Raw genomic sequence first — 15,367 nt, 5'->3', positions numbered from 1 at the left:
ATGATGAAGATTTTCCTATGTTATGTGTTAGGGGATTGCATTGAGGACTGGATGTTTAATACAAGCAAAAGAACCCAGAATTATATCTGGTCCAGAATAAGAGATGTATGTGTCTTAGTTGTCTTTAGATTTTTAGATCTCCCTCTGCCTCAGTGAACACATGTGAGTGATGGTAATTATAGCAGCACCTCTTTTGTGGGATTGTGATGAAGAAATGAGTTGGTAGAAGTGGATGCCAGAGTAATGTCTGGGCCTGTGATCCCTGAGATTGTTATTAATATTTACTATTCAGCAATTAGATAAGACTTGGTGAATATCCTCTACTACCTTCCAGCATGACTGGGGGGGCAGCTGGGGACAGAATGAGAGGTGAAATCTTTAGTCAAGATCATCAGGGCTAAAAGGCTGTGTGAGTCCCACTGCTGCAAGAGGCATGGGCAGTGATCAGAGGGACATAAGAGTGTCCTCCTGTGTCTGGTCAATGAATCAGGGTTGGAGAAGACATCTATAATATTTCAGGGTCCCTAGAGTACTTGGGCTGCAGCTCCAATTGAACAATAGATCTTTCCTTTTGCCTTTGCTGTAAGTCTAATATGTTGATCACCGTTCTATTATAGATTCCATGCTTCCTATCTCCTATGCAAATCTAAAACAGTAACTTGAAGTCTGGTTTTTAAAGGGTTTTTCAAGACTGGCCACCAAACTGTCCTTTAATCCCATATAACAACATTTTTCAACCGACAGTCCTCTCTTCCCTGTCCTGCATGATCACAGATTGCTACTAGAACATGTAACTTTGCCTGCCTACTGTGTGAGTTACTGTTGTGTGAACGTTCATGCGGTCGGAGGTGCTGAGACAAGGAACGCGGAAGAAATGTATTTCATGGAGGGTCTAGGTTCTCTCTGACTCTTAGACCAAGGTAGAGAGCCCCGTAATCTCCTTTTATTGATCATGGAAACTCTTAAGGATGCAATACAGTCACCAATTAAGGGTGCAATATAGTCACCAAAGGGAAGATCATGCAAAGTTCTTCTGCATAAGGGAAAACAAACAATGTAGGATCTACATACTGACAACAAACAGGCTTAGTACCTAGGATCTGCATACTAACAACAAACAGGCTTAATCAGAACCCGGGATCTGTGAGAAAAGACTGACAATTGTTATAATTTAGGAAATTATTTACTAAGGCAGCCAAAAGAATATGTTCAACCTCATCCAAACCACTGGGCTCATCCTGGTAGCCAACATCTCTCCCTTTTTGTTTATGACGGGTTTTAACCATTGTAAAAATTTAAGCTGCCTTTCCTTTTTGGATTTTAACTTCCAATCCCTTATCCTTAAAGTAAAATTCTAGGCACAAGAATGGCCAATAACAAGAACAGAACACCTATTCTCACAGATCTTCCCAGCAGTCTCTTAGAATTAAAAGAAGTTAAATCATCAGAAATCTTTTGCCATAATTCTGAAAATCCAATACCAGAAAAATAGCTTTTGTGGGTACCATGAATTTATAAGTCAATATTCTAACAGTTATTTTCTTATGCATTAACAGATGTTTTTACCCTATCCCATTAAAACTCAATCACATTATACAGCACATGTGTTACATAGAAAAAGGCAGTATTCCAATCGCATTTTAAAAACACCTGAAGGGGAGACTCGCTGACTAGTCACCAAGCAAAGTAACAATTCAAGGAACATCAGCCAATTCAGACTGCAGTTCAGAGTCAGATTGTCTTTGAGTAGTCCATAATCTGCCAGAGTTCTCATGCTATTTCTGGACGAATTCCACAGTCTATGTTCCTTGCTTCAGAGCTAAGTCTGCCACGGCCATTGTGATGTCACTGCAATGATTCCCCATTGTTAATAGCAATGAACAGGGCAAGGAATCTCTTGATCCGTCAGTTGACAAATGCTCCCATCATTGGATTCTTCTCCCATGCTCGATGACAAGTCACCAGCATTCAAACACCTACTTGGACTCTGAAAAAATAAAAACTTCCTCCCTCGAGGAGTCTCATAGATGGGTTAATACAAGCATACATGGACTACTGTCTACAGGAAATCATTCCTTCTCTCTCTGGATCTGGGTCTGGATCTAGCACTGGAACTCCCAGCCCATTCTTACAGCCTAGTTAACCACCAAGCATGAGGGGGTTTGGGCTTACACATAACTGTGGTCACAATCAATAGGGGTAAAGTTCTTTCCTTCAAGGGATGCTGCTTCTAGGACAGACTCTCTTTCAGCAGGACAAGACAACCACCCAAGGGCGGAATCCCATGGGTGCATTTCTCCTCTCCTTGTCCAACAAACATATAAGCATTCATAATATTAATCATTTTGTATGGACACAATAAGAAATGCATTCAACTTATAGAATTGCTCTCCTGGGACCATCTCAATCTCAGACTACAGTGCTCAGGTCAGATTATAGTTTTTCCTATCCCTAGCAGGGCCTTTGTCTCGTTGTTACTTTTGGATCATGACAACATTGTCCATGATCAAGTTCTTAACTTATAGTTAACAATTAGGCACTTTGGCCAGGCCCATTTTGATGCCAGGGTAGCACAATAACTCACCACTTGCCCTGGATCCATCTTGTCCCTCGTTGGGACCCTGCTTTTGGGGTGCTAAGAACTGAGGGTAACTGAGGCTTAAGTCGAGAAAGCAGATGCCCGGGAATGAATACTGTTCAAAGCCAATTAAATCCCGAATTATAAAAGCATATTAACAACTGTCTTCCTTTGTCCATACAAAAAGGACATTACTTTAAAGTAAACTATTCAAAAGGCATAAGGAAAGGAGAAAGGCAGTATTAACTTACATTTTAAGTTCAGTGTCCAAGCTAAGCTCCTTGTGCCATTGGGGAAAGGTCAACCCAATGATATTCTACCCATCAGATCATAAACCATTCTTAGTTTGGCCTTCATGAAGAGCAGTGCCAATTTTCTGTAAGTAAATTTGTTTTGAAAATCCAAGTTGAAATGATGCAGGAATGATACCTCCCTTTCTCACCTAGTTATAGCCCTTATCTTCTCCGGTCAAGCAAAATGACAAGAGCTGGATCTCTCTGAACTCTGTGCTAAGCATTTGTCTACTTTCTGACCTCCTGTGGCATTTATAAGGTCCACTTCTTACTGCTGTCTCTTGAGGCATTGATTACCTCTCTGCAAACCATTTCTTGATGGTACTTAGCTGTAAATCTCAGCACTTCTTACTTATAGCCATAGTGTCACCGAGGCCAAATATACACACAGGAAATAATTTTGGAATAAGTGAATGGTTGTGCCTGGACTTATATTAAAATTCAAGGACTGAAGCACTATAAAAGTTTCCTTTGAGTAAATTGTTAAAATCAGTAGTAGCGGAATTTGTTCTAATTCAGCACATAGCCAGATATCTGCTATGGCTAGGGATTTTAATCATTATTGTGAGCACAAAAAGACACAAAGCAGTTTCTGCTCTCATGGGTATATCTAGAAGGATAAAGTAGGACAAATACCAAAATAATTTTCATACAAATTGAATGCAGCAACTGTTTGAGATTTTTTCCTTTCTCTTTTTGCCTAATCCAATTAATTAATTAATTTATTTATTTATTGAGTCACCATGGGCTGGAGCGATAGCACTGCAGTAGGGCATTTGCCTTTCATGCGGCCGACCTGTGTTCGATTCCTCCGCCCCTCTTGGAGAGCCTGGCAAGCTACTGAGAGTATCTCAACCGCACGGCAGAGCCTGGCAAGCTACTAGTAGAGTATTCGATATGCCAAAAACAGTAACAATAAGTCTCACAATGAGAGATGTTACTGGTGCCCACTCTAACAAATTGATGAGCAATGGGATGACAGTGAGAGTGACAGAGTCACCATGAGATATACGGTTACAAAACTGTTTATGATTGGGTTTTAGTTATACAAAGATCCAACAACCATCTCTCAGCCAGTGTCTATTTCTCACTACCATTGATCCCCGTTTCCCTCCCACTACTCGTTCTCTCAGCCTGCTTTATGGCAGACACTTTCCTTCTCTCTCTCTCCCTCTCTGCACCTGAGATTCTTTTCTGAAACCACCACCGTCTATCACTCACTGATTCTGTAATGATCTTCCCAGAAAGTCTAAAGTCCTTGGAGAGTTTGGGCCTTCAGGGATGCACTGTTGTTTCTTCATTGCTGTGTACAGGACCTGCTGCATTGAAGATCCAATGACCATTTGGTTCATGGATTAATGGCCCTGAGGGAGATAATGTGCTATAGAACTGCAAAAGTGACTGGTATCATATATGAGAAGGGGGGGGCAAAGAACTTCATTAAAAATAAAGGAATTTGAAGTCCAGAGACTGGGAAGACTAAGTTTTTCAGGAGGAGATGACAGACTTGAGAAGAAACCAATGGAATAAATCTTGTTACTCATTTGATACGACTTGATAGACTTGATACTACTTGAGCACCTCGTAAGGGCTGGACACTGTGCTAGGCATTAGGAGATGGATGGACAAAATGGGTTTAGTCTCTTCCTCCCAGGAATGCACTGCCTGTCACAGTCTGAAAAGTTATCATAAAAATGTCATAGATGAGTAGACCTTCAAATTTATTTCTAGTAGTTTTGGAGGCTGAAAATGCCAAGACTGCAGAGTGGCAGAGGAGATAAGGCAGCTTTCTGGGGTCTCTTTTATAAAGGCACCAATATTACCCATGAAAGCTCTATTCTCACATCTGTAACCTTCCAAAGACCTCATCTCTCAATATCTAACCTAAGAAAATTAGATTTCAACATGTAAATTTTGGAGATACAAAACATTTTGTCGATAACATCGTCTAATGGGTAGACAGAATAAGATTACAATAACTTCCGAATGCTTTATCTGAATAAAGAACTGATCAGATCCTGAGATTTATTCTTCCTTTGCTCATGAAGGTAGAAGGAAATAAAACATTTTTCTTATGGCTTAAAAAAGAAACATTTCAAATATTTGTGTCTTTAGGGAAAATCAGAGAGAAAGCCTGGGTGTCGGTTAGAGGAAGTAGGAAATGACAGAAGCCAGGTTGTTTATTATCTGCTTTTCCTGAATGCTATTTATAAAATACAAACTCCACCCCACCCAATCCTTTCTAGGTGCCTTTCTCAAATTTTGTTTATAATCATCACTCCCAGTCAGCATGTGTACTTATTTGTGGTTATGCTTGTGTTTATTTTTTACCCCCAACATATACTCTGAGTCTGCTATTCATTACTGAGTCTGTCTTGCTCTGGGTTAAAATAAAATCATTTTTAGATTCTTCCTTTATGTTCTTTCACTGATTTTTCGGTTAGATGTGAAGCGGGATGACAGCATAAACCTTTCTGTTATTTCTATCACAAGTATTTATTTTCCTTTTATCAGACTAGGTTACATACAGTCGAGGTTTATAAGATACATTTTTATAACATGGTTTTGAAAAAAGGGAGGCTAGTTCCAGAGTAACAATGTGAACACTGGAGGGATCCAGAACGGGTTCCTCCATAACGCAGGGAGGAAAGGACAGTTGTGGTCAGTGCACAGCAATCCTGGATGAAAAGGGAGGGAAGGACTAGGACTCTTCCACACCACGGGTTTTATCTCAGAGGTTATTAACTATCACAAAGGAGGCTGGTAAGAACATGAAATGATTGATGCTCTGGAATGCCCTTTGACACAAACAATGTGAAAGAAGAGGTAAAGGGGTGAACTTTGAGTAGTGGACTGAAATAGAATCCAACATGATCTGAGAACATATTACTGATCTGGGGAGACTTGGGATCTGTGTGAGTAACCGGGAAAGATAGCAAAGAAAAACAGTCATAGCTGTGTGCTGCGTGCCTAGTGCTACAGAAAGGAAGGCAGACAGATGTTTGAGACCTATAAAGTATGAGTGTCTGGGAGGCATCAAAGGCAAAACATCAGTTGGTATGGATGACTTTGGAGCTTGGAGAGGTGAGTAGGGATGAAAGTATAAATGTGGGAGCTTTACTCAAAATGTTAAACCCATAGACAAAGATGAAATAGCCTAAGAGAAGGAACAGGGAGAGAACAGAAGAGAATTTGGGGCGGGGTGGTGGTGGTGAATCAATCACAGAGAAGTTGGAAATATGATTAAGACCCAGCAATGGAGTTCAAGATGAAGAAATAGAAAATTAAGTTTAAAGAAGCTGAAAAAAGAGTGTTTTGAGAAGGGGGGGGTTGGTCAGACAAATAGAATGCTAATAAATAATTAACCAAACTAACAACAGAGATATCCCCTTTGAATAATGGCATCTGGGAGCCACTCATGACCTTTCTAAAGTAAGGGAAAAGTGGAGGCATTAGTCAGAGGGTTTGGAGGGAGACAGAAGTGAAGTTGTGGAGCCAGAAGGTGCTGTGCTGATAATGTATTTTAGAAATTGGCTTACAAAAAGGAGGGTCTGAACTAGGAAGATTACAGTCAGCGGGGGGTTATTTTAAATATGCGAAGTAATCAGTGCAGATTTGTTGGTGGAGAGGGAGATGTATGTGTGTATGTGTATGGTATATGTGTGTGTGTGTGTGTGTGTGTGAGAGAGAGAGAGAGAGAGAGAGAGAGAGAGAGAGAGAGAGAGCTGAATGAAATGAAAGTGAATGTGGAAGAAGGGAGGAGCTATCCCTAAAGGCCGTGGCCTTGAAAAGGTGAGGGATAAGATTCAGAAGCCAAGAAGGATGTAGCATCTTATGACAAGGAACACAATCTGTGGATCTAGTGGTAGGAAAGTGAGATTGTTCATGTCTGATGGGTTTTGTTTTATCTTCTCAGAAGAATACAAGGTCAGATGGAAGAAGGGGAGAAAGATTGTCCCCTTCCCCAAGGGAAGATGAAATCCTCATATTTAGTATGAAAAAAATGATCTTATAAAACTAGACAAAACGAACAAACAAAAGAACCCCACCAAAAATTGAGCTTAAACTGTAAGAATATATTGTACAATTAGTCTTTGGATACTGTTAATGTGAAGTGAATGCAGTCAGCGTGAGTGTGTAAATTTCTTCAAGCAATTTTCAGTTATGTCCAAGACTCCTGGCAGGAAGAGAGGAGCTGTCAGTTTTCAAATGTGTCAAAATAGTCACTAGAGTGGTATAAAAAGATTTAGAATATTTGATAATCTTGGGAATCTTCAGTAATTTGGGGTAGCATAAGAGAATATCAAAGATGGGGTAGCTTATGAAGAACAAACATTTCTCACAGTAGAGGCTGGAAAGTCAAGTTTGTTGAGGTGCCTTTTCTGGACTCCCAGTTGCATCCCCAGATGATAGAGAATAGAAAGTGGGAACAAACATTTTTGCGACTTATAATCTATTCATGAAGAGTTCACCTCATAACTATCTAATCTCAGTTCTATCCCACCTCCAAGTATTATCCCACTGATAGATAAAATTTCAACATATGAATTTAGAAAGACATACTTAGTCTACAACAACAAGCAAGATTACCAAGGACTGTTGAAAGTATGTATCTGGGAGGACAGGGAGAAGAGTGAATTGAAGTCCATGGAGAGAAGTGAGCTGTGATGAGTTGGGCTAAGAGAATACAGAAGAGATGATGAGACCACAGTGTTAACGAATGACCCGGTAGCCTTTTTTTTGTGTGTGACCAGGGCAAACAGATATCTGAGATTAGGTGGCATTCATCTCCCTGATCTCTGGGATGGGTGTGGGCTACAGGGATCACAGGGCCTTCATCCTGGGATAGGTACTGAGCATGTTTTAGCTTCCCAGAGCCTGACACAACAGAACAGCATATCATGGATGAAGTCTCAAGTGAAGCTGTGTGTAAGTTGTCTCATGGGCTGTGGCTTTCTTGTGAAGCTGTGGCTTCCCTGTAATGCAACAATATTTATGGGATAGCTATGAATGTCAGGTCCAACAAAGGAAAAAGAAAGAGTGCTCTGTAGCTTAGGAGGAACCCAGAGAGTGTGGCTTTTTGAAGATATAAAAAAGAAAGGGAGTAGGGGCCTCCAGTAAGGTCAATTTACACAAGTGCAGAAATATGGACAGTGGTAGGAAATATCCAGAGAAGGTGATTTTTCCCTATTCTTCAGAAGTGAAGCAAAGTGAAGGAGGCAGCAGCAAAGAGAGAAGTTTTCAAATGGGGCTGACAAAAGGTGCTGGTAAGAACAAACAGGTAAAGGAAATTAGTCCTAATAGTTCATTCACAAGGAAACTGTTTTGTATGTTTTAACCTTTCAGATAATGGCCTTTCTCCTGAGGAAGAAAACTTTTCTCCTAAATTATCGCATTTTCCAGCTTATCCTCTCCATTGCCGGCACTGCAGAGTTGGGTTTTGGGTCATCTGCCATCACCAATGTTGGGGTCTTTCAGCATATACTCTGCAATTTTGAGGTAAACTGGGAACTTGTCATCAGCCCTAAGTGTGTATGTATGTGTGTGTTGTGTGTGCTTATGTGCTCATGTGCTTGTGTGCTCACACACATGAGAATGCATTCATGTTTGTGATGTTCAATTCTGGAGCTTCCTCTAAACCCAACAGGTCAGCTTTTTATCACAATTATGATGATAGTCAGAGAGAAAGCCACAAAGATTCTGGAGCCCAGAGGTACTGGTTTATAATGAAATGCTGCCTCAATGAATTGCCTCAGGCAAGCTTCATGACTTCCAGAGCTCCAGTATGTGTGTGAAATGTAGGCGATCACCTAATGACTGTAAACATTACCCTACTTCTTTCCTGAGTAAGTTATTCCCTTAGCTGAGCTGGGGCTTTTAGATCTGGACTTAAGAAAAGAAGCAACTAATTAAAAAAAAAAACAACCCTGATGAAATAAAATAAAGCAAAATGAAATTAGGCATAAGAAAATTTAAAGATTAGGATGAGAGAATTGATTTTCCCCTCTCCCCAATATCTGCTTAGATCAAGTAAAATAAGGGAAGAGATAGTTGAATTCAGGGCCAATTGGAGCTTTGCCGAAGACGTAGTTAAACATTAACAGTGGTGTGAGAATGTGGGGAAGAGTGAAAGGGGAGATTGAAAATAGAAACACCGAGATTTTGAGTAACAAGGAGGAAAATAGAACTTATAGAAAAATCGTTGAAATAGTGCCTATGAGCCTGACTGTAAGCTGATGAGGCGGAAGTGATGGAAAATGGATGGTTAAAATCCCAGTGGAAAATCAACTACATGGGACAAGTTTTTAGAGAAGAGGAAAGTTTTTAAGACAGAATTATGGGTTACTTCTGTAAGGGAACTTAGTGGTCTCAAAATGACTCATATAACTCACCCTCCACCCCACTACAAATTATCAAATGAAGAGGTCTGAATCACTGTGTTCACTTTGAGAATACTCGTTAAATTTCTCAGGTCATCTAGGGCATAGGTAGCCTGAAGGCCTCCAAGTATCTAAAGGATCTGCCTCTCTAGAAGCAATGTATGCCATTACATCCAACAGTTGTGGAGTTTGTAGGGAGATCCAAGCTGAATAACGGGGCTGGACACCAAAAGTCCTGAATTAGCATGGTTCTCTGATTAAAAATGCAGTCATACTGAACTTACAAGATTTTGATGTAGATTGTCTGGTCAATGAGAATATTTGGGTGAACAAAGCCCTATAGATACACCAGAATTTATAGAGATCATGGTCTCATTAATACCTACATGCGTTCACCCTGCCATATTGAAATGATCTTTGCTTAAAAGAAAGAGAAGATTGTTTGCAAACCTGAAAAGGAGTAAAAACAATAACAACCCCCCCCGCCCCCACCCCCAACATAAAAAGTGTGGCCTGGGAATAAATTATGCAGCAGAGATGGGGATGAACAGAATGTGAGTTAAACCTTTTCTCTGGGAAGGCTCCTCTATGTTTTGTTCAGGATTGCTGAGCTGATACTTCAGCCTGAACATATTAGTGATTTTAGGCTGAGGGAGATTATGCCCAGCACCCTATCTACTCATGCTTCCTGGTAAACCTTATTCATATGCATCTTGCTTTCATGATGTATTTGTTCTGTCTTTTAGCTCTGGATGAACACTGTGGACAATCTAGAACTCTCTCTCTTTTCCCATCTTGCGGAAATCCTTCGATCACCAAGGTATGCTGAGCTCTAGTGACCAGAGAGCTTAGAACCAAAGGTTTCACACCAAGAAGAGGAACTGTGTGGGCAGGATGACCCAAGGTTTAGCAGCCAAGCCTCTTCCACCCCAGAGCACTCTCTTCTAAGGAAGAAGCATTTCTATTTCAGACTATTCATCTGCTCTAACAAAAACATCATAGACATGGGGGCTCATAAACAATGGAGATTTATTTCTCACAGCTTTGGAAGCTAGAACTCTAAGCTCAAGACTAGTCATCTAAGAATCTGATGAGAACCTGTTTTCTGGTTGAGGGATTCTAACTTCCCTTAGTGGAAGGACTGAGGGAGGTTTCTGAGGCCCCTTTCATGAGGATATTAGTCCCATTCTCTTTTGTTTGTTTTTTTTTATTTGGGGGCCACATCTAGCTGTGCTTAGGACTTAATCCTGGCTCTGTGCTCAGGGATCACTCCTGGTAGGGTTTAGGGTTAGGCTGCATGCAAGGCAAGTATCTTATCTACTTACTGTGCTATCTCTTTGGCCCAGTCTTACTATTTTAGGAGGGCGCCTAAGCAGTGCTCAGGAGGCCCTGAGTCCACTTCTGGTGATACCTGGCCATACGACCAAATGGTTCAATGCTCAGGTGTGGGAATATTGCACATCTGATAGTGCTAAAGGACCAACTAGTGATATACCCAGCAGTGTCTTGGGCAAATACATTGCTGGGGACCAAAGTCAGGGCCTGTGCATTAAAGCCATGTACCCCTGATCCCAGTGTCATTTTCTCATCCCCCCTATTCTTGAGGGTTCTCCCCTAGTAACTGTAACATCACCCAAAGGATTCATCTTCACCAGCCCATTCCCTCCTTTAATGTGACGTGATATGCCATCAGGTTAAAGGTAAGGTTTCAACATATGAATTTGGATGGGTCTATAGCAAAGTCTTTTCCAGGGAAGGACCTATGTCTTCTGGTGGTTTGGGTCTTGGAAGAAGTTTCTTTAGTCCTGGCAAGTTTTGCTCTTACCTTCTCAGGGGATTGGTAAGTGTAGCCTTCATAGAAAAACATGTCTTTTTGTTCCATTTAACAAGGAAGTACTCCACTACTTACCCACTAAATTCTTCAGGTCACTTCCTGAATTAGGGTTCTTTTGTTTGCAAGCAGCAGAACTATAACTCAGACCAATTTAGAAAGAAAAGAATACGAAGGAAAAAGAGAAGGAGAAAATAAGGAGAGAAGGGAACTTTGATGGATCATATAGGTGAATACGGCAAATCTTCAACATGGTTGGGTGGGCTCACTGCATTTTACTTGGGATTTATCACAGTCTTTACTTTGTTCTGCGCTGGTTTATTTTGGTAGATTGTGGCAGCAGAGTGGCTGCTTCTGGGTGACCCTTCAGCAAGTGTTTCCCACTCCCCAAAGTCCCAAGAGAGGGTTTTATTTCACCTTGTAAACCTGAGATGGGGGAAGGCTCACTGGAACCATCTTGGGTGGTCCAGAGCATCACTTCCTCTCTAGGGTGGGTGGAGGTAAGGTAAAAAGAGTTAATAATTAACTCCCAGAGAAAGCCAGAGGCTGTGATCAGAATAAGGGTGAAGTGAGGTAGGGAATCCAACATATCCACCCACCTGTCTCCTCATGAGTCCTAGCCATCACTGGTACCTTTGGGGTCTTGAATGTGTTCTAAACATCTCTCTATTCAGTTGCTCACAGGCAGCTCTTAGTGCTGCAAGTTTAAAGAACAGGGCACAGTTCTACAGAGAAAGGAAAGAGACTGGTTAGAATACATCTGAGTACCCCACAAGGAAGGAAGGGAGGGAGGGAAAGAGAAAGGGAGTGAATTAGTGAGGGAGGGAGGGAGCAAGAGAGGAAGGAGGGAGGGAGGAGGGAGGGAGGGAGGGAGGGAGGAAGGAAGGAAGGAAGGAAGGAAGGAAGGAAGGAAGGAAGGAAGGAAGGAAGGAAGGAAGGAAGGAAGGAAGGAAGGAAGGAAAGAAAGATATAAAGACACAGCAAAAGCCTGCAGGCAGATACACAAGCATTTTCCCTATTGAGCTGATGAATACAAGTCACAGAGCTAGGCAGGTTCTTGCTCTTTTGTATATTATGAAGGTGAAACTAAGTATGGAATAACTCACCCTAGTCCATTCTCCTCTAACTTCTTTTTTCTTCCCTGCATTCCACTTTCTTTCTGTACCCGTTGTTTTCTAAGAGATGATCCGGGTACCCTGGGAGCTGTGTTCTTTGGGGGAGTAGAATTTACTGGAAATTGGATTTGTGATTGTCTTAAGGAGGGGGGTAGGTTGAGGATGCCTGAATTCTGTCTTTTTCCCCTTTGACTCTCGGCGGCGTGCTCATCCACTTTGTGGTTTGGGGCAGGCAGGAAGAGCGCTCACCCAGACAGGCTCACAGAGGGCAGCGCTCCTGGCTGTTGGGAAGTGCTCCGTGGTTACACACTAGTCTGCTCTTTTGATTCTGAGTTTTTCTGAGACCAGCATTACTTTTCCCTGAGGCTTCGAATTTAAAAGTCAATAATTGGGGCTGTCTTTGAAGGCGGTTTCCGGGGGTTGGGGGGTGGAAGGGCACGGGAAGCTCATCCCCTGTGACTCTGGCACTTGGTAGACACATATTCAATGAGCGTCTGACAGCGTTTTGATGAGTTGCCAAAAGATCTTCACAGTTGAGGACCATGGAGCAAGCCCAGCCTGGGAAACCTTTTTAGCAGAAACACAGCAAATTTGGTTCATTCCAGTAAAAGCTTTTATTGTCTCTCTCTCTCTTGGGCTCACCAGGGAAGGACCCCGGAATGCTGAAGTTGCGCATCAGGTACAGCTCATACCCAAGCTCATCTTTCTCTTCAATGAGCCAGGCCTCACCCCCTCCAAGATCCCCACCATTATAGCCATCCTAGGCTGCCAGCTGAGAGGTTATTTCAGCATCCAGGACTTGCTCAGGTAATGTATTAAGTTTTTGTGGAGAAGAGTAGTACTATAGGATTACTTTGCAAGGGAAGACTGTCCCCAAATCTTTCATGCAGGCACTCAATCCTTCAATGCAGTGACAGACTATTTCCTTAGAATCCCCCAAGGGGGTTCTGTTTAGGGCCAAGTGTTGAGAGGAGGGTTGCTCTACTTTCCAAAAGACCTTGTGTTCCCTGGTGTTGAACACTCTCTTGAACCAAGAATTTAGAAATGTCTGTGAACCCAGCCATCCTCACCTGCTGAAGACCCCATGTCTATCTTGTTCAGAGTTTCCGAGGACAGTCCCAGCTGGCACACCACATAGCCATTCCCTCATCATTGCTGTCTTTTCACAGTATGTGACAGAGAACAGAGCCAGAGGGAATGGCTCTTATGAATCCTGATAGGGTTGAATGGCCTCTGGAAATGTTGACTTGATTGTACAATAGTGCAAATCCCCTCATGCCCTCCATTGAAGCTACATTTGGGTGTATCTGTATAGAAATCTTCAGATGTGTTCTGTAGACCCAGGTTGAGTGGAAATTGAGCATATACTTCTCTCCGTGTATGTGTTAAGAATTGGACTATTTGTTATGTACACCCTGAAGCCTTCGTCCGTGAATGAGAGGCAGATCTGCGTGGACGGAGCCATGGACCCCTCTGTGCCTGGTGAGATGTTTCTCAGATGTCAGTCTGATGACAGCAGGATGACCCTTATGGTACCCCTGAGAGGCAGTGTTGTGGGGTCATTTTTGCAGAGTGAATTGTGGGGTGAGGGCTGGCAAATAAAGGGAAAAGCAGTCACAGCAAAGCAGTTGATCCCAAATAAAGCATATGAGGCAATAGGTCTCTTGGAGTCACAAATAAAGTCATATTGTAGCTCCTTCCTTCACAACCTGAGACAGCTTCCAAGGCCCCTGGGTTGATTCTAGTCCCTTCATGCTCTAGGTCCTGCTCACCTTTCTGGGTGAATCTCCCCTACCCAGCTCCCCAAGAAAACCCCAAATTTAGCACTGGCTCATTTGATGTCCTAATGTGTAATGATCTGCTATCCAGTCATGATCCATACGTGTTATTTCCCCTGTAGGAATGCTCCCTCTGCCCCATCACACCTCCTAGACACCCTTCATTTGACAAATTGTTCCTTATCTCACCAAACCAAGTCAAATGATAGCCTCTGTGTTTCTAGGTTCTCCTGAGCTAAAGACCAGGAGTGTGATTTGTTTCTTGAAGTCCTCCCCAACTACGCGAGGAAGTGTACTCTGCATTGTTCCGTTGCTATGTCATGTTATAGGTTCCTCTCCCAGGGTACTTGAACCATTGACTAACAAATTTTCCTGGGCCCTCCAAATATGTCTTGTCCAAGAGGGGAGCCGTTAGCCTCAATTAGCCACTTAAACTTACATTTTAATTGATCACAAGTAGTTCAATATAAAATACAATGAGTTAGTTATATTTGCTACATTCAAATGCTCAACAACCACATGAGACTAATGGTTAACTGAGTTGAATGCAGCAGCTATAAAGCATTATTTTTGTAGTAAAAGGATATCCTGGACAGAATTACTTAAGCAGATACATTTTCCCTTTTCCTTAGATCAATCCTGAGATTTCAGTTTCATTTTGCAGATGAGAAAACTGATGCGCAGAAAGATTCAGACCCTAGTAAGCGATGAGGCCAAAATTCAAGTAGAGAAAGGTCTGACTCTACTTCTTCAGTTTCCTTAATCAGTCCTCTGGGTCCTGAATTGGTTGTAGAATGACCAACCACTTTTATGAAAAACTGGGTGAGGGACCAAACAGGAAACTGACATAGTCAGCCTTGCTTTTTTCAAAGGACTCCATTCTGTATTTTTTTTATCTATATTAAGACAGAAATGGCATTCCTTTAGGGATACCTTAATATTTCAGAAACGAAGTTTCTTCTCCTGGATTTATGAACCTCTTGCCACAACTCACACTCTGGTTTAGTGCAATGTGGACACGCTGGCAGCTTCATGGAAGTAAATTGAGAGCAGAAGAGAGATGGAGTCTCTGCTCCTCAATACTCGCTCTCCATGTCTTGCATAATATTCAAATGTGCTCAAGAAATGCTGCCTCCTATGATCACCTCAAAAGATTATTCTTCTGAAGATAAATATGATCTTATCATTTTCAAGATTTGGGGGTAAAATGGGGAGCATTGAAAACATTTTTAGTTAAAGAGAACTTTAGGAACACTTCCTGATATTCTTTTTAAGTATCACATTGAAGTGTAGAATTGAATGCCAATATTTGGGATCCCATACACATCCCAGTTCCTGGGTGAACGCAGCATTTGGTGAAAACGATTGCTTGCTGCAGCAAATATTGTGTCT

The 15,367-nt window shown here is 41.9% G+C and overlaps 1 protein-coding gene across 1 annotated transcript in view; it reads left to right on the top strand.

Annotated features, from left to right (window-relative positions):
• The window catches only part of WDFY4 (WDFY family member 4), a 248,928-nt gene that overhangs the window by 69,829 nt on the left and 163,732 nt on the right, over nucleotides 1–15,367 (top strand). Inside the window, exons 23-26 of the mRNA XM_004607397.2 lie at nucleotides 8,218–8,370; nucleotides 9,998–10,071; nucleotides 12,843–13,004; nucleotides 13,588–13,679. Of these exons, the coding sequence (XP_004607454.2) occupies nucleotides 8,218–8,370; nucleotides 9,998–10,071; nucleotides 12,843–13,004; nucleotides 13,588–13,679 (481 nt within the window). The remainder of the gene's footprint in view (nucleotides 1–8,217; nucleotides 8,371–9,997; nucleotides 10,072–12,842; nucleotides 13,005–13,587; nucleotides 13,680–15,367) is intronic.

This window comes from Sorex araneus, chromosome 11, assembly GCF_027595985.1.
Source record: "Sorex araneus isolate mSorAra2 chromosome 11, mSorAra2.pri, whole genome shotgun sequence".
Taxonomy (NCBI): domain Eukaryota; kingdom Metazoa; phylum Chordata; class Mammalia; order Eulipotyphla; family Soricidae; genus Sorex; species Sorex araneus.
This window is presented reverse-complemented; position numbering and strand designations above follow the sequence as displayed.